Source organism: Vidua macroura, chromosome 21, assembly GCF_024509145.1.
Source record: "Vidua macroura isolate BioBank_ID:100142 chromosome 21, ASM2450914v1, whole genome shotgun sequence".
Taxonomy (NCBI): Eukaryota; Metazoa; Chordata; class Aves; order Passeriformes; family Viduidae; genus Vidua; species Vidua macroura.
This window is the reverse complement of record NC_071591.1, coordinates 5,101,115-5,124,155: the sequence shown is the minus strand read 5'-3', so window position 1 is coordinate 5,124,155 and position 23,041 is coordinate 5,101,115. Positions and strand designations below refer to the sequence as shown.

At 58.2% G+C, this 23,041-nt stretch overlaps 1 protein-coding gene across 1 annotated transcript; it reads left to right on the top strand.

The window, feature by feature from the left end:
* Window positions 1–262: 262 nt before the first annotated feature.
* NCS1 (neuronal calcium sensor 1) lies at window positions 263–22,070 on the top strand. The gene is made up of 8 exons (XM_053996659.1): window positions 263–587; window positions 13,849–13,873; window positions 15,378–15,516; window positions 15,981–16,059; window positions 16,170–16,258; window positions 16,569–16,646; window positions 16,993–17,109; window positions 17,782–22,070. Exons 1-7 carry the CDS (start codon window positions 524–526, stop codon window positions 17,089–17,091), a joined length of 573 nt encoding a protein of 190 aa, XP_053852634.1. The 5' UTR covers window positions 263–523; the 3' UTR covers window positions 17,092–17,109; window positions 17,782–22,070.
* Window positions 22,071–23,041: the final 971 nt, after the last annotated feature.

Sequence of the window (23,041 nt, the reverse complement as noted above, 5' to 3'; positions counted from 1 at the left end):
TCTCCTCATCCCCCCGCTGCCCATCAGCCCCCCCCCAGCAGGACACCGATTCCCGACATTTCCCTCCGAGTGTTTCCACCGATCCCTGCGGGGCGGCTCGGGGGGGTCCCGGCGGCGGGGGCCGCTCTGGAATCCCCCTCCCTGCGGGGTCCTCCCGCCACTGGGAGCGGCGGGGCCGTGCCGGAGCCCCCTCCCCATCCCCATCCCCATCCCGCTCCCGCAGCGCGGGGCGGGGCGCGCCGCCCCCCCGCCCCTCCGCGCCCCCGCGGCCGCTCCGCGCCCGGCGGCGGAGGGCGGGGAGGGCGCGTGGAGCCGGGGACACGCACACGGACACGCACACGCAGCGCGGCCCCGCAGCGCGGCTCTGCGGCCAAACCCCGCCAACAAAGACCCCTCCGCCCCCCTCGCCGCCGCCCCCCGCGGGATGTAGCCGGGCCGGGAGCCCCAGCGAGGCAGCGGCCCCGCCGCTCCGTGCCCCGCAGCGAGGCCGGGAGGCGGCGGGCTCAGAGGCGCTGCCGCCACCATGGGCAAATCCAACAGCAAGTTGAAGCCTGAAGTTGTGGAAGAGCTGACCAGGAAAACGTACTGTGAGTGCCCGGGGGGCTGCCGGGGGGATGCCGGGGGTGCGATGGGATCCGCGCTGCCGCCCGGCCCCGCCGCTCCCCCGGGTCGGTGCCGCGGCGAGCGGCGGCTCCTGCGGGGCCGCTCCCGGGGAGGGCGCAGGCTCGGCCGGGCTTTGTTGGAAGAATTCAGGGATTGGCCTGGGAGGAGGAAAAAACCCATAAGGCAGCAGAGACACGGAGAGGGGCAGCGAGCCAGGGGAACGCGCTGTGTTTTTTACAAAAACCATCCTCCGTGGCCTATTTCTGAGCCTCCGGGAACGGCGGGGCCAGGGCCGCATCCTGCCCGCCCGTGGCGCCCAGCGGAGCATCGCGCCCTCCCTCACCGCCCCTCCGCCCCTGCCCCGAGCATCCTTCCCCCGGGCTGCCCGGCCCCCGGTACCCAGGGCCCGCCGCGGGGATTGTCGTCCCCGCGCTGCCTCCCCGGAGCCCGGCAGCAGTTCCTGGAGCAGGGTGCCGAGCGTCTGGGTGGCTTCCGAAGTTTGGGTGCGTTAGTTGGAGGGGTTCCCTTTGTTATTGCGCTCTGAAGTGGAGAGAAGAGCCCGACACCGGCGAGTTCGATATTTATCTGAGTATCTCAGTATCGGTTTAATAACCTGATTTTCTGAACGAGTGGCTTTCCCGTCTGGACCTCTACCGTAATCTAATTAATGTGGCTGGTGCCTCAGCCATCCAGTTTTAGCAAAATCATTTTTTTTCCCTGAAGGATGCACAAAGGAAACAAAGGCTTTGGTGGCTCAAGTTTGCCTCCCCGCTTGCAAGTCGCAGATATTCCCCAAACGTGCAGCAGACCTGCGAGCTCTCCCCTCTGTCATTGCTGCAGTCCCACGGCAGCGCTTACCCAAAAAGGCAATAGATTAGGATGCAGCAAGTTCTCCCATATGGAGAAGAGGCAATACTGGTGCATTGCACAACCCTACACGCGGGGCTGCTCTCTGCCGTGGCACAGCCGGCAGCAGGCGGGAGGAGGGCAGGTGCTGGGGGGCATGTCCGCATAGCCAAGCCGGGTGTGGTGGTGGGAGAGGTTGGGCTACCCCGGCTGGGCTTCCTCAAAGTGCTCGGGGGGAGGAAGCAGCGAGAAGGTAGCAGTGCCAGGTGGGCACAGCCCCCGCTGGAGCTGAGCTGGGTTTTGGTGTCCTCACTGCAGCTGTCGCCCACGGCGAGTGCAGCCGCGCCGGGCCAGGTGCCGGTAGAGCTGTGCTGCAATCGCCCGCTCGGTTTGCAGCCACTGTGCCGACCTGATCTCTGATGGAGAGGAATCTGGGAACAGCCAGCCCCAGCACAGCCCTGTCTGCTGGTGATCTCCTGTGTGCTGGGCTTTCTGCACACCTGGCGTGGCTCCTCTGCCCAGGAAGGTGCCAACACCAGTGGGGCCGACACGGGGCACACAGGCAGTGGTGCCCCGTGTCTCACTTACAGCCGAAGCCAGCCAAACACAGCGCTGGTGAAGCCAACGTCTTTGGGCATAGGGAAGGGATGTCTCTTGGCTGGATAAGGCCAGCAGGTCATCATTGATTTTTTGAATCATTTCATTCCCAACTTTCTGCTCCTCTCTTTTGGGTGCCCTCCCCTTTCCACTGCACCCTTTCAAAAAAAGATTGTGGTCCTCTGATCCCTTCCTCAATGAGTTTCCCGTCTGTCTGGAGGTTTGCCTGCCTGCTCTGGACCTCTCATTGCCTCTTTTTAAAAATCCCTGCACCTGCGCAGGTGAGGCAGCAGCACCCCGCAGCACGTGGCCTTTTGCGTGGCTGGAGTCTGGTGCAGCATCTCAACGTGCCCCAGCAGCATGTGGCTGGTGGTGTGGTGCCTGTCAGGGTGAGCTGTCGCTAATTCCAGGGTCTGTTTGTTGAGCTCTGCTCATTCCACCTCTCATCTCTGGGATTAATTACTTTTGCTGTGCGCCTCTGCCCCTTTTCTGCAGCTGTCAAGGCGAGCGTGCATTCCCTTGTCTGGTGAAGACTTTACAGGGCCCTCCCAGGCACGGCTGAGAGCTCTGGTTTATCTTCAGACCATGGGAGATTGGAAAGATACCAATTTCCTTCTGTGTTTTGGGGAAGCCAGGCAGAGGAGAGGCAGGCAGGAGGGCAGGGCTGCGCCGAGTACAGTGGCAGGAACTGATCCAGACCCCGGTGCTGTGGCTGGTGGAACAGCTGGAGCAGGGGACAGTCATACACACAGATCCATAGCCTGCTCAAGAATTTCTGGGGGCCTGCTTGGAAAAGGGTTTTTTTCCACAGCATGTTGATATTTAGGCACGTTTCTGGCAGACACAAGAGCATCCCTGGCCTTTGCTGCCCATCCCATGTCCCATGTCCTGCCGTGTTACCAAACAAGTGCTGTCCCTGCCTTGTGCGTGGTGCTGTTTCTGCTGTTGCTAGAGCACATCTGGGCAGATGTCTCTAGCAGCCCAAACTGATGGAAACCTGCATTTGTCCCAGGGAGGTTCCTGTGGCAGCGTGAGCTGTGGCTGTGGCACGTGAAGGGTTTCTCCCATGCTGGGATTTCCTTCCATTGCATAATTTTCTGATTGTATGAATTTCCACACAAAACAAAGCAAATACCAAAAAGGCCCCTCTCAGTTCTGCAGAATCAGAGGGAAATGTCACCCCCTCTCCCTGCCCCAGGTGGCTTTTCTGCTAATTTATCTCATCCATGGGACACAGAGGACATCTTCTTCCCCTCAGTGCTCTTCAGTGCTTGGTGGCTTCTTGTGTCCCTTGTCCTCTCTGAGCTCTCCATCTCCTATTTGTGGTGTTTCTCTGGCCCTGCCTCAGCTGCAGCAATCCTGGGAAAAGCAGGAGATGGGAGCAGCCAGGAGAGGAGCATGGGAAGGCTCAGGTGCCAGGGCAGCTGTGGACAGGGAGGCTGAGCTGAGGATACTGCAGGGCAGCCAGCAACGGCCTCTGTGAGCTGTGAGAAATATTTCCCTGAATGCATTCAGAGCAGGTTGTCCCAGGCCCTGCTGGGAACTGGATATGGAAAGGCAGGAGCCTGGAAACCTCATCCCTTGGCTCCCCTCCCCACTCTGCTCCTGACTTACAGTGCTGGGGGCCAGATTTTAATGGCACTTGGACACCTAAAGGCGCAGAAGGGCTTCTTTGAAGTGCTGGCTGCCCAAATCCTCTTGGTTTGGACCCATCTCTGTGTGCCTTTCTGTGTCTCTGGGCACCTGAGTGCCCAGGAATACCTGGCAATGCCAAGCTCCCCCGTCTGCCAGGTGCTGGAATAGTGCTGGTGGGGACAGCCAGGCTGCAGGGCTGTTTAACCCTCCTTGGAGACAAGGCTGGTGCCACACAGGAGCGTGCAGAAGTCAATTTTGAGTGATAGTAATACTGAATAATAAATTATGTAATTCTTTGTGCTTTCATAGATCCTTTCATTGAAAAGTGCTTAATAATAATTAATTTATTAATCCTTCTGATGCCTCCTTGGGGTAGCTCAGAGATGCAGTTTGGTGTTGTGTCCCAGGAGGTGGTAACTCCTGAGACTTGAAGGAACCACCATCCTCCCTGGATCACATCCTCTTCCATGGGGATTTAAACCTGAGCTTAACTTGGGCCAGGTGCTCACGGCTTAGGGCCACAATGGGATTTGGGATTCTGTTTAAGAACCTTGTGGGGCCACAGTCAGAGGGTTCTGCTCAGCTGCAGATTTATGAAGGTCCTGAGGTGTGACTGCAGCCTGAATGAAGTGTGTGACGTGCACGTGTGCAGTTGTGGGTGCACAAAACATGTCCTGGGTGGAAATGACTTGGTGTGGACTCCTGGCAGAGAAACTAGGAGAGAAATACAGTTCTGAGTGTTCCTACTCACAGCAGCACTGCCAGGCCAGGAACCCTTAAAATCATGAAGCAGTTTTTAAAATGTGCACTTGTTTCAGAAGAGCACATTTTAGCTCTTTTTTTCCAGTCGTTTTGGGGAAGATTGGCTTTCAGGGCTCCCTTTGCACAGCTGTTGCCCATGTCCAGGACCAGCTCTGTGTTATTTTTGAGGCTGCAATAGCTGAGCAATCAGGCATGCTCAGAGCTCTGCCGGTGCAGCAGCATGGCTCTGGGGTCAGGATGGTTGGGGATGGTGGTCCTGGTGCTCCCGAGGCCGCAGTGGGGCTCAGGTGAAGGTGTGGGAGCCACGGTGAGGGTGCCAAAGTGACAGCCAGGCTGCAGAGCGGGTGTGAGGAAGATGCTCTTTTCCCAAGAGCCGCATCCCACCCACTGTGATCTATTTTGTGGATTTTAAACTCACTCCAGCATCATCACTTTCTGCTCTTTCACAATAAGCCACAAAATTGGCTCCATTGCTCGACAGTAATGCAGGGAATTAAAGGGCATTAGTTTAAGAGCAAACTATAAACATATTGATTTGTAGTTACGGGGCTATGTGGTGGCGGGTGGAATTCTCTGGGAAAGGAAAGGAAATTCTACGATTGCAGCAGTTTTCAGCCAGGAAAATGGATTGGTTCCTTGCTGGCTGAGCCAGGCTGGGGCTTTGCTCCATCATGCCACCCCAGTGCTGAGCAAATGTGCTGGCTGGGGCAGTGGGCAGGAGCAGAGGAGGGACCTTGGGAGCTCCCTCACTGCTGCTGGTTTATTTTTAGCCTCCGAAGTGTTTGGCCCCAGGCACTGGGTATCTCTGCCAGGTTGGTTTGTGTTGAAATCCCTCCTGTTGCTCATCCAGTGGGGTGAGCTGGCCGGGTGGCTACGGACCCGTTATCCCTCAGTGGCAAATGCTGGGTGAAATTGTCAGTGTGGGTGACTTTTAACAGGGCTTGGAGTGACAGGACAGATGGGAATGGCTTCAAACGGACAGAGAGCAGGGTTAGATGGGATATCAGAAAGAAATTGTTCCCTGTGAGGGTGCTGAGGCCCTGGCACAGGTTGCCCAGAGAAGCTGTGGCTGCCCCATCCCTGGAAGTGTTCAAGGCTGGGTTGGCTTGGGGCACCGGGGCAGGAGGCACCAGAGGGATGCCCAGGGGCTGGAGTTTGTTCAGGGCCTGTTTTTGCTGCAGCCACACGTAAGCCAGAGCTGTGAAGGGGATTGTTGTGGTGCAGGTTCACTGCAAGGTCGATGTGGACCTGCTGTGCTGCCTCTGGAGGACTCTGGTGGTCTGGAGGCATCTCCAGCTCCTTCTCCAAAGCGACCCCATCCTGCTCCCAGTGAATCTGACCCAGGGCATCCCACACGCACGTGCACCTGGGGCTCCATAGGTAGATGCGAGCAAAACAAGTTTTGGGGTTTCAAAAGCAAGTTTTGAGGAGACCCTGCAGTCTCTGGGAGGTTCTTGCAGTGCCAGGGTGGGAAGGGGCAGACGTGACCAACACCCTGAGGGTTTTCTCTGCGGCAGAGCGGAGCAGCCGTCCCCGCCGGCCACGCTCGCGCCGCTGCTGCTCCGGCATCACAAGAATCACATTTCATTTATCCCCTGACATGTTAATGGATCTGCTTAACCACTCTCCTGACCTTTGCTGCTGCCGCTATAATTAAGGTTGTGAAACAAGAAGCTCTGAAGGCATCAAAGGAAGCGGCTGCTTCAGGGAGGAGCCTGTGGGCACGCTCACTCTGTTATCGGGGTGACATTTGTGGGGTCGCTTTGTTCCTCCTTCCCCTCCTTGTTCTCCTGGATCTTCTAGGGAGCTGGATGTCAAGGAAGCCAGGGCTCATGCCCTGGGCAGGGGTGGCCATGGGGGGCTCAGCCCCTCAGTCTGTGTCACTTCCATCACCATCGCTGCCATGGGTTCCCCAGCCCGGTGCTGCCAGCACAGGGCTCCCTCCCCACACCTCCTGCTGGAAGGAGGGCTGCCTGTGCTTCATCCACCTGTTTCTCCAGCATCTTCTGACTGATGGCTGGACCTGGTGGAGCTGCTCTGGGTCTCTGTGTCACCCCTCAGTGCACAGTGATCCCTGCAGGAGAGACCAGGAGGGCAGCAGAGATGGCCCTGCTGCCAGCAAGGCTTTGCCCTGAGCATCCTCCTGACCTTCCCATGGCTCCAGAGAGTGATGGCTGAGCCAGAGGTACTTCCCTCCTACTTCCCACACTGGTCTAGAGGGGCGCTTTCTCCTCTGCCCAGGGCAGGAATTGTTCCTTGGGTTGGAGATGGCGCCTTGGAATGTCAGAGCACGCTGAAATCCCTGTGGCCAAGGGATGGATTTAAGCAGGTGGCAGGACACAGCTGCCCCTGGATGGCCGGGCAGGGGGGCTGCTCCATCCCTGCTCCCAGCAGCACTGGGAATCCTCTGCCCCTCCAGGCACTGCTGCGTTGGCTCGTGGGGAAACTGGGATTCAATCCTGGGACAGACCTGCCACAGCCACCCGCTCCTGCTGTGGGGGTGCTTCAGCCTGATTCGTTAATTTCCAAATGAAGGCACTGTCTTTGCCCTTCCTCTCCTGCCTTTGCTTCAAGGAACAACTTCTGCTTTTTCCCTAAACCCAATTTCCAAAGCCTAATGTCGGGCCCTTAAATATTTAATAAAGTCTAAAAAGGATTTCAGCTGCATATTGGCTTTCCTGTTGGTACCAGCCCTGGGGGAGATGAGAACTGCTCATGGAACTGTTTATCCAGTCTGGGAGCACGGCAGACCACTAATGGCAACGGCCAGTGAGGAGAGTGCCAAACACCCCGGCAGTGCTGCGAGCACGGCTCCCTGGGGACAGCGCTTGCTGAGTGCTGCTCCATGTCCCAGAGGAACAAATGACACCAGTGACTCTGTCAGGCTTGAGCTCCGAATGTCTCAGAGGCTCCCAGACCTGCCGGGGTGCTGGTGATGTCTGTGTCTGATGGGGACAGAAGCCAGACTGGGGAAGCTGGGATGGGGATGTCCCGCTGTGACAGGCAGGCAGCTCTGGCTGTGTCGGTGCCCACACAGTTGGGGCTGCTCCCAAATCCCTTGGGGATGTTGCGGGGATGGGCTCCCACACAGGGACACCCTGGTGTGTGGGTGATGTGGCCGGGAGCAGGGATGGGCGTGGGCTGAGCTGGGGGAACAGTGGTTGGGGCAAGCTGGGAGCAAAAGAAAATGACATCAGTCATATTCCAGAAACAGCTGTTTGCATGGGGGTGACCCTGGTGCCACAGTCGTGTTTTACTGCCTCTGTCCTAGAGCTGTCCCTGTGCTGCCTGGGAGCAGGAGCAAAGCACAACCAGGGGTGGTCTGGTGGCCCCAGAGCTGGTAGAGAGCACGGGACTAGGACATCATTAAATAGTTCAACCTGAATTTTAATGAGACCACATCATCACCTGAACTTCCAAAGTGCTGATGTGTGGTGTATCCTAAAAGTTACCATCATCAAACAGGGACTTGAGTGAGCTCTGAGTGCCCTAGGATGGGCTGATGGACAGTCCCAGGGGAGGACTGAGCCTGCAAGAGTTCACCCCATCCCTCCACCCCCGTGCAGGTCCCGTGGGCACTGGGCTCTGTGCTGGGGGTTGGTGCTGGAACTGGGGCAGTGCACTGGGAAGAACCTCGTGCTAATGCTCCAGCTGTCCCTGAGAGCTTCTCCCTGACTTCCCGGAATTGCACAAAGCCACCTGACAGCCCAGGCTGCCAGAGGTGACCCCAGCCAGCCCGGGCATACAGAGCATCTTGCTCTCTCTGAGGGAGGTGCCCATTCTGCACCAGACAAGTTTGGGGGCTGGATGAAGTCCCGCGTCTACTGCACTCACCTGCAACAGCTGCTGCCGTGCTCTTGGCTGTGTGTTTTGTAGGGACAAGGCCTGGAACTGGGAATGACCCCTGCGGCTGTGATGTGTTTGGCCCAGGTAACTCACCCTGCAGAGCCAGGGGCTGGCACTGGGTCCCCCTGTGCAAACCGACGGGACCTCGCTGTGTCCGTGTTTGCAGGTGTGAAGTCTGCACCGAGTACCTGCTGTACCGAGCTGTGGTCGCTCTGAGGGACCAGAGGCGAATTCTGCAGAGGCTGTTCAGACCGCGATGCTGGCGCTGGGATCCAGGGGCTGGAGTGAAGCCGGAGCGAGCGCACGCACACGCTGCCGAGCCGGGCGGGAGGGAGCGGGGCGCTCCTAATTGGTCAATATTAACATTGTGATGATGCTGAGAGTGGAGTTTGTATCAGATTTACGTTCAGACAATTCTTAAATACGTGTTTGTCGGGGACGAGGGGCGGAGTGTGTTTGGCATAACTTGCAGGGTGTGCGGGGCTCACCCCGCAGCCCCGGGTGTTTCAGGCGTGCGGGGCCCTTCAGCGCACGCATGAGCGCCCCGGGCTCGTCCGCATCGCTGCCCAATTAATTCACGCATGAGCACCCAATTAACACACGCATGAGCGCACAATTAATTTACATATGAGCACCCAGCTGGGTTTATGCATGGCTGCCCAGTGAATTCCCGCTGGATCGCACGCTGCTGCTCCGTGCATGAGCGCCCTGGTTGTTGATGCATGAGTGCCCAATTAATTGGCGCACGTGGCTGCAATTAGCTCATGCTTGAGTGTCCAATTAATTCATGCATGAGCACCTGATGCATTCACACCTGAGTGCCCAATTAGTACGTGCACAAGTGTGTTATCTCCTAATTACACTAATTTACACATGAGTGCCGAATTAGCTCACGCAGGAGTGCCCAGCGAATGGGCGTGTGACTGCTAAATTAATGCGTGCATGAGCGCCCCGTGAATTCATGAATGCCCCAAAAAAATGGATGCACGAGCCCCCAGCTGGTTCGTGCATGAGCAGCCCTTGCACTCTCGCCGCAGCACCCGGGCAGTTCATGCATGAGCACCCAATTAGTTCACCTAGGAGCACCCACATAATTTATGCACGAGTGCCCAATTAGTGCACGCATGATCTCCCCGTGTGTTTTTGCATGAGTGCCCCTCTGGCTCAGGCAGAGGTGCTCACGTAGTTCGTGCATAAATGCCCCATTCCTTCACGCCTGAGCACCCATTGTGGGTGCCTGATTTCCCCCGGCCTGGGCACTGCTCTGAGCACCCACAGAGGGTTTAGGCAGCCCCAAATCCGATGGGAGCCCCATCCTGGGGTGATGTGCTGGCTCCCCCAGACTGGAATGCCCGGGGACCCTGTGAAGAAGTCACAGCAGGTCCCTGGGGGAAATAAATACCACGGGACTGCCCCTGCCATGACCCTGTGTGTGGCGCTGGACAAGTTGCCCGTGGGTTGGCACAGCCCATGAGCTGGCATAGCTGGAGTGCCCTGTGGCGGTGAAGGAAGCCACTTTGTGCCTGGAAATAATTAACTGGTTTCCCTGATAAGCCTGCGGTGCTCACGGCCCCACGGGATCAGGGTGCTTTCCTAGCAGCTGGGGCAAGGGGGGACGTGTGGGGGCTCGGGGGAGACTCCTCACTGCTGCTGCGTGGGGGCAGTGCTTGCTGAGCCTTCGGGAACCCAAAGGTGCACAAGGACAGAGCCGCGCCGTTGGTTTTGGCACACAGGGCTGAGCTGAGTGTGCACAGTCCTGCTCAGGGTGCAGCCCTGCGGCCGTGGCCAAACCCCTGCCCTTGCACACAGGGGAAGGGATGTCGGCACAAAACAAGCCTCTGACGGGCTGAAGCATCACGTCATTCCACCGTGACCAGGGGTCCCTGAGCCATTCGAATCCTCATTCCCCCGCCCCGTTCCCGCCGCGGTCCAGCGAGCCCCCTGCGGCAGGGCGACGGATGGGGATTTGCAGTCCCGGGTCCCTCCTCTCCTCTCTGCCTGGAAAACACAAATTAACAGGCTTGAGCACTGATTAACCAGAGCTGATTCTTGCTGCAGTGGCAGCTGGGTGGTGGGAGGAGAGGGGGCACGCGAAGGGCGGGTGGTGACGGAGCTGTCAGTCCTCGCCTGTGCCACTGGGATTGATGGAGAGGTGGGGGGAGAGGGCTGGGGGGGGAGAGTTAGGTACCGGCAGCTGGGAGGAGGGGGCTGGGGGCTGCTCGGAGGCTCTGTCCCTGCGCGCTGTGTGAGATGTCAGACGCTGAAACCTTCTTCCTTGAGGTGGGAGCGGGAAAGGAACCGAGCAGCGAAGCGAGGGGGCCCTTGGATGCGGTTTGGCCGTGTGGGGCAGCTCCTGAGCTGCTCTGGGTGCCTGTCCCTGTCCCTGTCCCGGCTGCCAGCGCTGCGGGTCCCGCGCTCTCCCGTTCTTTGCGCGGCGCCGCGGAGCGGAGCGGGGCTGAGCGCTCGGGCCGGCGCCCGCGGGGCGACGCTGGGGCTCCCAGGGCGGCGATGCCTCTTCCAGCGTTGCGGTTCATAACAAACGATAATACTCTGCCTTTATTTAGCGCCTTTCATCCCCGAGGAGCCCGGGGCACGCTGCTACTAACAAGCTGCTACGTGCACTATTTATAGCCCTCCCCAGCGGGCTGCGGGAGCGGCGGAGCCTGGAGCGCGGCACGGAGCTGAGCCCGGCTCCTGGCTGGAGCACGGCCACAGACCCGGCCCTGCTCCGCTGGGGTGCTCTCTGGGGCTGCTGTGGGTCATCCCCTTGTCCTGGGGCGTCGGGGGCGCGCCTGGCCGAGGTTTATATCGCTGCAAATTGGTCTGTGTCGGCTCAGCACCGCGCCGTGGTCCATGCCGCGGGAGGGAGCCGCGCAGCTGCCGCGGCACAGGTACTGTGTGAGCCCGGCTGGGCTCTGCCTGCCGGGGAGATGCAGAGCAGAGGGACAGCCCTGTCGCCGCCGTGTGTCCTCTGTCCCCAGCCTCAGGTCAGGTGGTTCGGCCACGCACTCAGTAGCGTGTCCCCGAGGCTTCAGTGGCTGCAAGTCGGGTGTTAGCATTCCTAATTGGTGCCACTCGGGAGTGTCAACACGCAGCAGGGTCCGAGTGGCTGGGAAGTGGCAGCCAGGAAGTCATCATCTGTCCCGGATCCGTGACAGCAGGCACAGGAAGGCAGGTCCTGCTCGGTCCCCACACTGGATCAGGGCTGGGCTGGTTCCCTGCCCTGGGAACACTCTGCCCCTGGGCAGAGGGGAGATTTGGTGGCAGTGGAGGGGTGAACGCAGAGGTGGGTGGTTTTCCAAGGGCTGGGAGATGAGGCCGTGCTCCCAGCTCAGGACAAACCCCACAGATTCCCCAGCACCCAAGGCTGGAGGACAGGCACCGGTGTGCTGGAGGAGGGATGGGGCTCCGCGTGGCTCCGTTCCAGGACGCACATTAACAAATCCCTCATCGGGAGCCCTGTGCTGATTTCCAGCCTGGCACCTGAACGGTTCCCTCCCTCGGAAAAGCCTCTCCTGGGAGCATCACACATCTCTCCTGCGGCACGAGGGGAGCTGGCTCCGTCCCTCCCTCCCGCCTCAGCCCGAGCGTGTCATTACCAGCATTTCTCCCGTACTAAAAAAAGCACACATTTCTTAATTGTTTCCTGCTGGAGTTGAAAGGCAGCTCCCGGGCCCAAAATAGCACGTTGGGGGAAAAGCAGTCGAAAAAGAGAGAGCAGAAGGCGATTTGCCTGGAGGGGCTGAGCCGAGCTCTGACTGCAGCCCCGGCTGCTGCTGCTGTTCGTTTTGCCTGCCCCGAGGGCTCAGCCTCATCCTCCTCCTTCCACCTGCCCTCCTTGGTGCTCATGGGTGCTTGGGCCTGCAGAGCTGGTGCTGGGGCATCCCCTGGGCATCCTCAGGGTGGAGGTCACGGCTGGTGTCTCAATGCAGGTGTGTGCAGGGAGTCTGTTCCTGTTGGAGATGTCACTCAGCATCTTTCTTTTGGAACGATTCTTCTGTGCAACCTTTTTTTTTTTTGGAGGGGGAAATCCCTTGGAATGCTATGACTGATGTTTTAGCCCACCCCAGCCGGGCTGCTGGATGCAGCGTGTCCTTCCTGCCTCCCTCCTGCCAAGGGACCGCTGTGTGCCCAAAACAAACAGCCCTCCAAATCCCTCCTGTGACACTGCCAAAGCCCTGTGTCCTTCATCCCAGATGCTGAGCATCCCTGTGCCTGCATCCCCTCTCCTGGGGAGCTGCTGTCCGGACACCCCGCGGTGCTACAGTGGCTGCTGCTTTTGCTGAATCGCAGGGAAATGGGGAAATTAAAGACTCTGTCCCTCAGGCAACCCCTCTGCTGGGATGGAGGAACCCTCCAATGCATGGGGACAGCCTTGGGCACAGAAATTCCTGCTAACAGGGATGCTGGAGCCAGAATCCAGCTGGTGATGAGGTGGGGGCCGTTGTGTGCCCTCCTGGCTGCCCCTTTGCTGCCGCCCCAGCCCTCGCCCCTGAGCTCTGCACCTTCTGCCAGGCACCTTACAAATCTTCCTGATGGAAAATTGCTTTCTTTATTTTTCTTGCCATCCAAGGTAATTGGCATCTGTTGGTGTGTCTTTGGTCTCTATTTTTATCAGCCGTTTGCACATTGACATCTCCACTCGCCTCATTATCCCCGTGCCTTTCAGACCTGCAGCTTTTTTATCATTATTTAGATGCACGACGCAAAGGAAATGACAAAAGAGGCCGTTCCCCCCTGTGCCCACCTGCTGGCACCTGGCTCCCCGCTGTGGGGAGGCACAGGCACAGCTCTTGCAGTGGGACATGCAGTGACAAGTGCCAACCCCTGCCCAGCATCCCACATCCCTCAGAGCCTTTCCTCTGCTGAGACATTTTTAATCTCAGCAGCTGTCCCTTGGCTGGGGACACTTGGGGTGGCCAGTGCTGTCTGTTTGCTAGTTTGTTGTATTTTAGGTTTTTTTCCAGGGCCTGGTGAGGCTCCCCAGTGTGCTGGGATGGGTTTGATGATGTTTCTCCAGAGACAGCTGGTACCTGGGCAGATGCCAGCCCTGGGGCTGTGCCTGTGCCCACGTTCAGTGTGTCTGTGTCAGGGCCAGGCAAGTCCCTTCCCTGAGCCGCCTCCAGGCAGATGTTTCAGCAGATGTTTTCAGGGATGTTTTGGGTCTGGGAAGATGAGATAGCAGGGTCAGATCCTCTGCAGGCATGATCAGCTTGTCCCTTTCATGGTCCATCGTAGTTCTGCATTCCCTGAGCACAACACAAAACATCTTGGGAGTCTCCCTGGTTTTGGGCATCCCCAGCACCTGCAGCCCTGGCCCCATGGACCACCTGGGCTGGCCCAGGCTGTGCCTCAAAAGCAGTTTCTGCCACATGGGGAAAATTTGGCAGCTCATGGGGCAAGTGAAACCTGAAATGAATTCCCCGGGGAATTCATTGTTGGGAGCCCCAGAGCATTCCCCAGGGAATTCACTGATGAGCAGTGCAGAGGAACAGCTGTCACTGCAAAAGCACTAAATTTCTGTCTCTTTTTTCTCTTTTCTCCCGTTTTCTCTTGCAGTCACAGAGAAGGAGGTGCAGCAGTGGTGAGTGCCTGCCATGGTGGTGAGCTGGCTGGGGCATGGGGCTGTGGGCAGGGGACAGGAGCTGGTGGCACTCAGCCACCCCACTGGCCGGGCAGAGCGGGGACGTGCAGGAGGCGTGGGCAGGTGCACCTGTATTGGGGTGCAGGTGCTGCCTCATAGAGGGGAGACCAGAAAGTAGAGGGGTTTTCCTTTCACACCCTGTGCAAGGGCTGGGTTCTAGCGGCTCTTCCCTCCCCATACAAGCAGACAATGAGCATGGGGACATGGGGACTGTCCAGCTGGTGGCCTGGAGCAGGAGGCTGGTGCTGTCCCAGCACGTTCTCTTTGGCAGCAGGGCCTGCAGAGGCTGTCAGGGGTAGGAGCCACGGTTTCTTGCCAGCAGCACACTCTCACTCCATCCCCTCCACCCCACCGAACACAGCGCCCTAGAAAAGCCACTGCTTCCCTTTCTTCTCCCTATCCCACCAGTCAAGGTTTGCTTTCTTTATCTCTTTCTCTCATCCTTCCCCCCCACCCGATGAGTCATAGCTGCAGCAGCGTGAAAAAGATGTCACCGGCACTTCGGTTTCCCACCTCGCCACCCCCTTCCCCTCCTCCTCCAGCCCTTGTCCCGCTGCAGCGGGCGCCTGACAGATCTGGGCGATGTGTTGCATAATATTCACGTACCCCACGTGATCCCCGTGTGGTCCCACATGCTCCCTTCGTGCTCCCTGTGTGGTGCCCACACCCACGGAGCCAGCGAGCCCCTTCCCCGCGCCCTCCAGTGCAGCTGCCCTTTCCAGCACCCAGGTCCAGCCTGGAGCTGGGAGCGAGGGCTTTTTGGGGTGTTAAAGCATTGACGGCTTTTGGAAGTGACCCGGGCTGTGCCACCTGAGGACACAGGAACCCCACCGTGCGCCCCAGCTCCTCCGAGCAGCTTTCATTTGGGGTCGTGCAAAAATTATCACAGAATATCCTGAGTTGGAAGGGACTCACAAGCATCAGCCTAAGTCTAACTCCTGGTCCTGCACATCCCAAGAATCCCATGTCCCTGCAACTGTTGTCCAAACACTTCTTGACCTCTGACATCACCACTTCCCTGGAGAGCCTGTTCCAGTGCCCAGCCACCCTCACAGAACTCAGTGGTCACCGTGCCATTGTTTTTTGCCAGGGCACGGCTGCAGCATGGCATTGCTGCCAGTCCTGGCTGGGCAGTGGGTCCCTGTCACCTCCTGTGTCCCAGACAATGTTCAACACAAGCCTGGTTGTGGCCCTGTTGTGGGCTGGCAGCAGGCTGGAGCAGTGCAGTGGGCATCACTTGCTGTCACTGGTGCCACTCGCTGCTTGTCCCCGCTGCCACCCTCACTGTGGTGCCCACAGGGACCTCATCCACAGGGTGGGTGATGGGAGTGACATGGGGAGCACCTGGGGACCTTCCCAGCTCCAGCCCACTGCAGCACTGGGGAGAGCCTCCCACCTCAGTGGGGAGGCCCTCCTGGGCCCACGCTGTGCCCTCCATCCGCAGGTACAAGGGCTTTATCAAGGACTGTCCCAGCGGGCAGCTCGATGCCGCCGGCTTCCAGAAGATCTATAAGCAGTTCTTCCCCTTCGGTGACCCAACCAAATTTGCCACCTTTGTTTTCAATGTCTTTGATGAGAACAAAGTAAGTCTGGGATCCAGAAGCTCGGTCCAGGGCGGTCAGGGCTGGGCCCGTGGTGATGGTGGGATGGGTTTGGAATGTGTCTGCCTGGCACTGGAGGAGCAAAATATTCCAGCGCTTCCTGGGGCGTGAAATTGAAGCGGCGCAGCTGGAGCGAGCCCCTGTGCTTATTTTATTTGGGGAGAGTCACGTGGGGAAGGGCAAAGCAGGAAGGGAGAAGCAGTGTTTTGGTGTCCTGACAAAAGCCCATCCCTGTGGTACCCCCCACGTTCCAGAGCCGCTCCTGCCGGGATGTTCGCTGGAGGGCTGGGCACCGGCAGCTGGATCACAGTGCTGGGGATAAGTGCATCTCTCCTCCCTCCCTGCTGCCTTTTTGGATGTGCCCCCCCAGAGGGGATACATGGGCAGGGAGGATTTTGCTGGGCAGGAATGGCAGCAGCACCCTGACCCCTCCTTTCCTCCCCCAGGATGGGAGGATCGAGTTTTCAGAGTTCATCCAGGCGCTGTCCGTCACCTCCCGGGGGACGCTGGACGAGAAGCTGAGGTGTAAGTGCTCCCCATGGGATGCTGGTGGGCTCAGCCCCACGAGGGTGCTGGGATGTGTGTCCAGGGTGGGGGCCACAGTCCCAGCCCCTTGGGGTTGCTCTGTCTTGCAGGGGCGTTTAAGCTGTACGACTTGGACAACGACGGATACATCACGAGGAACGAGATGCTGGACATTGTGGATGCCATTTATCAGATGGTGGTAAGAGAGGCAGGGGGGGCACGGGGCAAGCAGTTCCTGGGAGTCCCTGCTGGGCTGGAGCTCAGCTCTGTGGGAATGCTGAAACACCCCCAGTTCCTTCTTTGGCCTTTTTTGGTGGGGGGCTATGGCCATCGTGGCTGTCATGGCCAGGGCAGCGTCTGGATCTGGTTGCTGAGGGTGGTTCTGGTGCCAATGCCACCCCCTTGCACCCTGTCCTGATGTGGGGTGTGGGAGGACAATCCTTGCCTGGGGACACCCTCCAGGCATGGCACAGCTGGGTGTGTGACCTGGTCCTGTCCTGCTGCTGCAGGGGAACACAGTGGAGCTTCCCGAGGAGGAGAACACACCAGAGAAGAGGGTGGATCGGATTTTTGCCATGATGGACAAGGTGAAGATGCTTGAGGGCTTTTCCCCTGTGGTCAAGGGATTTAGGAGGTGCTGTGGGTCCCTTTGCTGCATCCTGGCTCCTGCAGGTGCCTCCTTGCCCCACCAACACAAGGTCTCAGCTGCTGCCAAAATCACTGTGGGATACCCACATCCCTCTGGGATCCCTGTATCCATTTCAGGGTCTCCAGGGTGGAATTGTCCCCTCCGCAGCTGCAGGCATGGGTGGCTCAGTGGGGAAACCGAGGCTGAGGCAGCAGAGTGGGGAGGGTGTGTGGGCTGGTGTGGACGTGCCGGGCTGTCGGGTTCTCAGCTGGGTGAAGCAGTGCGGTAACAGGAGCATTTTGCAGAACGCAGACGGGAAGCTGACGCTGCAGGAATTTCAGGAGGGCTCCAAGGCCGACCCCTCCATCGTGCAGGCGCTCTCCCTCTACGATGGGCTCGTATAGTCCCGGGGCCGAGCGGCGGTGAGTGCAGTACCAGGGGCTGCGGGGGCCCCATCTCCCCCATCTGCCATTCCCACCTCCCCCAGGCTCAGGCAGCTGATTCTCCTCTGCTGAGACACCAAAACATGGATATCCCCCCCCAAATCCAGCCGGGGGGAATGTTTTCCCCATTCTGATAGGTTTCTCCCAGTCCTCCCCGTATCACAGAACCCCCTCAGACCTCATCCCATGGAGATGGAAATGTTTGCCTGCGGCGCAGCTCGTGCCCTCACCAGCAGATGTGGCTGCAGAGGAGGCAGGGAGGCAACTGGTGTGCTGGGGGCATGGGGACGCTCCAGAGACAGATTATATTAAATGTTTTATTTATCTTATGTCTTATTATATTATGCCCTGGAGCTGGGTTTGGCAGGGACACTGGTTCACAGCACCGTGCAGGTGCTGAGCTGAGCGTCCCGTGGTCCTTGCTGTGCCCTGTGGAGCTGTGCAGAGTCCCTTGGAGTGTTTTTGGTCATCACAGTCCCGGCAGTGTCCTGGGGGTGCGGTGTTTTTAACCCCACTGGAGTTTTGAGATTTTCAGTATCTATTCTATTTCTGGCCTTGCCCTTCCAGCTGTGCTGGTGTTGCATGAGATGGCCGCAGGGATTTCTGGCCATCCTTCTCACCCTATTTCCCTTCATCCACGCTCTCCTGCAGATGCCTGGGGGAAGATGCTCTCCGTGCCATCCGACCACCGCCGTGCGAAGCTTGCCTGTCCCTCCCGGCCTTCCTTTCTGTTCTGCGAGCAAGGAGTGCCCTCAAAGCGCGAGCTCACTCCCCCTCTCTGCACTCTGAACCAGCCGCTGCCATTCGCCAACTTCCGCTTTTTCCAAAAAAACCCCGCGCCAGACCCCGGTCTGAGCGGCAGCGAACGTCCAAGACTTCAGGGCCGGGGGAATGGCTCGAGCATCGCCGCAGGCAGAGCCCCCTCTCGGCCTCCTCGCCCCCTTGGCTCCCTTTTTCCTACGTTTTCGGATGGGACTGCGGATGCGCCGGCGGGGTCCTCTCTTGGGAAGCGGCCGGAGAGGAGCCCGAAGGTACCGGGGGCTGCACCCCCAGGGTCGGTCCCTGCGGGGTGGCCGGGGAGCCGAGGCACCGACGGCGATTGGGAACAGAGTCCTGGCGTCACCCACGATGCCGCTGGCAGCCCGGCTCGGCTCACTAGGGATATATATTATATTATTATTTTATTTTTTCTGGTGAGACAGTATTGTGCTTTTTGGTTTGGTTTGGTTTTGTTGTTTTGTTTTTTTTTTTTTCCCTTCGGTGGAAAAAAGTGAGGCTTTTTTTTTATATGCCTAATCTCAACGATCGATATCCTTATTTATTTGTTGTAAATGTTGCTGCTGTGTTTTGTCTCTCGTGTGTGTGTGTCCACCCACCCAGGTGAGGATTTGTAAGGTTTACATGCTCATATTGTGGGGACCCGGGAGCCTGCAATAACAATGAAGCCAAAAATCTGCCTTCCCCCCTCTCCTCCCACCCCCCATATCCCAAGCTCCGTGGGCTGGCTGCTGCTTGGAGGGGATGCTGTAGCTTCTTTTCCTCTTCCTGTTCCCGTGTTCCCTGCATTTTTCTCTTCACCCTTCCCTTAGGGAGCTCAGTGAGGGCTCACTCAGCCCAGCCTCTGAGCAGACCAAGCTCCATCCCTCAGTTGGGCAGGGTGAGGAAACTGCTGGGCACCAGAACATCCCTATTTCCTCCCTTTTTATTCATTTTCTCACTGCATGAAAAAGTATTCATGGAGCCCAGAGTTGGGTTTTGCTTTCAAGCAGATTCCTTTGCTATGTTCTGCTTTGCAAAAGGTGGGAGGTGTTTGGTGGTGGCTGTGAAGCATCCTGTGTGCTGGAGGGGCAGAGGGGGAGCCTTGCTCTGTCTTTCTCCGTCCCCCCATCCCAGCTGGGACAGGGTGACCGGGGAGTGCCAGGCTGGGCTGAGCACAGCTCGGGGTGTCTCCTTCCCCCACCACTCCCACAGGACATGGGAGGTTTTGCTGTGACCCCAAGCAGAGCTGCTTGCACCCACCTTGGAGGAGACAAAAGGCTGGGAATACACACCTGGGGACACTGGGCTGCAGCCCCCCCATCATGGCCTCTCCAAACTCCATCAGCACCCAGCACCCCTCGGGGATGTGCCCCCAGCTCAGCCCCAGCAGCACCCCCACGGTGGGACACAGTTGGCATGTCTGCTGGAGAATGAGCATTGCATGGGTGATGCCTCTGCTGCTCTGGGAAAGGAGGGATGAGCATTCCTTCAGGAGCAGAGTGCAGGAATCCTTTGGGACCCCTAATGCCACGCTGGGGCTCACCCTTCCATCTCTGGTCCAGCTGATGGTAGCAGCATCTTTCCACCCAGCTGTCTCCCAGCTCCTGTGGCTAAGCCCAGGCAGAGGACTGTCCCCATGGCAATGGGAGGTGACATCTGGATGTGGAGGACAGTCTGACAGGTGTCTCACGATGCAGGAGACAAGGTGGTGCCTCAGCATTCCCTGAATCCTCCTGGCGTGGCAGGGACAGATGTCCCAGCCAAGGGGTGCTGGTTCTTCACCGTGCAGCCCCACTCCCCAGTTTTGGGATTTTGTGCTTGTGGTACTTCTTGATGCCTGTAAAAAAACACCTTTCCCTATCCCCAAGGAGACTGACCTCACATCCACGTGCAATATTTCTGCCTCTTCTGCAGTTCCTGCCCCTGAGGATGCCCATGTTTCATTGTGGGGGTGCTTCTGGAGGGTGTCCCTCACTCACTCCCATGGAAACCCATTTCCTTGTTGTTCTGTGGCCAAAATGCAACTCTCTGGGGTAGGTTTTTGCAGTGCCTGCAACTTGTTGAATGCTCATCTGCCAGACTGGTCCCCTCCTGGTGCCAATCAATGTTCCCAATGAATGTGACACTGCTGTAATCACCTCTGCTGATGAATGATGGCCCCTGCCACTTTTGACATAGTTCCCAGGCAAAGGCAAACCTCATTTACTCTGACACTGTTCCCCTGGAAAGCTTTTAATTTTTGGAGGACCTGTCATGGGTTGAGCTCCATCAGTGCTCACAGATGTCTCCCCAGGGAGTCAGCCCTGCCAGGGCTCTTGGCACGCTGACTGTCCCCGAGCAAAGCGTTTCGGCTCCACTGTTCCCCCTTGGCTGTGGATTTGGGATCCTGGCTTGGATGCTTCTAGTCCTGCTTTTGGGGAGCACTGAGGGCCCCTGATTCCTCCTGACCACCACCAGGATCTGCAGCATCTTGGTATCACTGAAAATAAGGCTTGAAGCATCTCGTGCTTGGAAATGTTGGCCTTAACCTCCTCGTGCCTCAGTTTCCCCATCAGTGGAGTGGCTGGGGTGAGCCATCCCCCTCTGGAAAGCAGTTTGGTGTCTGTGCCCTGGCAAGCACGAGTGCTGGATACGGCTCAGGACTGCGGGCACAGGGCTTGGCAGGACCCACCGAGCATCAGGCAGGTGCAGAACACCGGGAACAGCGCGTGGAACGCTGGCTTTGTCAGGGAGTCTTTAATTCCAGCCTCTGTTTTACACCTGCTCATGATGAAACAGGCAGCAAGCCCTGGTTTGTTTCTGTCCATACTCGGGTTCCTGGTGCCTGTCCAAAATAGAGCCCTGGCCATGAGAAGGGGGCCCAAAGCACAGCCAGGCAGAGGTGAGGGTCCAGCCCTGGTGACTGTGGCATGTGCCCCCCTCTCATTTGTCCCTGTCGGTGTTGCCCCATTAAATGCCATGTCTGTACTTTCCTTTCTTTTCACTTTTCTGTCTGTGTGCTGATTGTTGCTGCTTTGTATCTGTCTTTCCTTGAGCTCTGGGGCTGGGCTGAGCTGAGCTGTTTCCCCCAGGAGCAAGAATGTGGGAGAGGGCTCTGGGGGCAGATTCCCCCCTGCCCTCTCCTCACAGCTCAAACCAGGACCCAAGAGAGAGAGAGAAGTGAAGGGTTTTTCCTCGGGAGCAGGCTGTTAATTAATGCAATTTATAACGAGACCAGGCTGGTCCCAGGAGCGCTCTCTGTTGGGTTGGTGGAGGGGGGTGTTCGCTTATGGGGGACCCCAAACCCTCTTTGTGCCAGGTACCAGCTGCATCTCACCCTCCTTCACAGGAGCAGATGCCTGTTGGTTCTTCCCGTGCCATCAGGACACCACATTCCTGTTGGATGGGAGGCTGAGGTTGTGGAAGGTTGTGGAATCCCAGCCCAGGTCGCTGCTCCTCAGTGGGCAGGGATGCAGCTGCCCAGAGGTGGAATTGTCTTGGAATCTTGGGATCTGGCTTTGAGCCCCGCTTGGAGCAGGGCTGGCTTTGAAGCAGGGCCAGGCATGGCATGGGGGCAGCTGAAATCACTGGCAGAGCTGCCCCCTTCCCATGTATTTAGGGCTGGGGGGTCATTTGGGATGGGTGAGTGACCTGCAGCCCGCTCACTGTCCCCCATCCAAGGAGGAGATTTGGGACATTTAGTGAGAGCATCTGTCACCTGTCCTTCCCGAGGGCATTGGAGGGGAGAGCCTGGCTGGGACAGAAGCGAGGGCTGAGGGCAAAGGAGGGAGCTGATGGCTCCAGTCTCAGTGCAGAGTTTGGGATGCAGCAGTTTTGGGGTCTCAGTTACACATTTCAGCCCTGCCTATTCCAGCAGCGCTGCAGCAAAGTCATCCCTCCCTTCTCTCTCTGCTTCCGTGGCCACCAGCCCTGGGCTGGGTGCCCTGTGCCACAGGTGTGACCCCTGCCCAGGGGGTGGCCGAGCCCTGGGCTGAGAAGCAGCAGCTCCAGCAAAGAGCCTTGTTTGTGAAGATGAAGCCTGTGTGTGCGTCCGTGCCGGTGTCTCGGCTTGCATGCCCCGCTGCCTTGTCTTGAGATGAATTCAAGAGCAAACCAAGCAAATGAAACAGTTTAATAACAGAACAAAACAAAACCCAGGAACTTTGTGACAGTGGAAATAAAAGCTTAATGACAGTAACGAAGTGGCAGTGGTCTGTGATGTGTTGGAGTTCACAGGGGCCCCCAAAACTGCCCTGGCACCCAGTGGGGCTGGGAGCTGGGCTGGGGAGTGCCACAGTCCCGTGCCCCAAGCACAGGGCTGTGATGGGACCAGCACAGGTGTAAATAGGGATGCTCTGGGCTCTGTGGGCAGGCAGTCAGTCAGGCACTGTGCCCACACCTGTGATGAGCTGCCAGGTCTCAGCTCCAGGCATCCCAGGCACCCTTCACCCCCATAACACTGCTCTTCCCACCTCCTTTTACCCTGACACAGTGCCTGCATCCCTTTTTCCTTTTGCAATGAAGACACAGCCGTGTGCCCATGGGCACTGTCCCTGTCCCCTCTGAGCCCCCTTGTCGATGCAGCGGGCTGGTAGCCACTTTTGGCACACAGAGCCTGCAGAGGAATCTGGATACGAATATTCCATAATTGTGTCCCAGTGCCCGGACGTGCCCCTGGGCAGCCCCCCTGCTCCTGGCAGGGCTCACAGGGGGCTCGCAGCCTGGACTGAGTTTTCACGTGCAGTGTTGGCCATTCTGCTCTGCCAGCTCTTCCGGAAACGAGCCCTGCGAGGCCTCCCTGGCAGCCCATGTCCCTTGTGTTTGCTCTCCTAACGAGGCTGACTAATTATTTTCGGGAGGCCAGAGGAGATGCCCTAATGGTCCGAACAAGGAGGCTGTGTTTGTGCAGGGGGTTTTGTCCAGGGGTGCTTTGTGCCAGCACATGGTGGAAGCTCCCAGGGATTCCTCCCTTGTGCCATGGAGTGGGCAAGGACAGGCACAGGCTCCAAACCACGGTGGTTATCCAGAGGCTGTGCCTTAACCCCCAGCAGGGAAGGGGTTAAAGCCCAGCTAGCATAGGTGCTCCTGGGACTGGGAGCACTGGTGAGTGTGGGAAGGGCTGGCTGGGATTAATTTGGTGATGAGGAGAAGCTGTTGGGTTTTTTTTGTGCCA

What these genes read in the sequence shown, in the direction of transcription:
- NCS1 (XM_053996659.1), top strand. Translation starts at nt 524, where the DNA reads ATGGGCAAATCCAACAGCAAGTTGAAGCCTGAAGTTGTGGAAGAGCTG. An exon ending in ATGTCTTTGATGAGAACAAA is followed by an intron (nt 15,517 to 15,980) that starts GTAAGTCTGGGA and finishes TTCCTCCCCCAG; the next exon opens with GATGGGAGGATCGAGTTTTC. An exon ending in GCTGGACGAGAAGCTGAGGT is followed by an intron (nt 16,060 to 16,169) that starts GTAAGTGCTCCC and finishes TCTGTCTTGCAG; the next exon opens with GGGCGTTTAAGCTGTACGAC.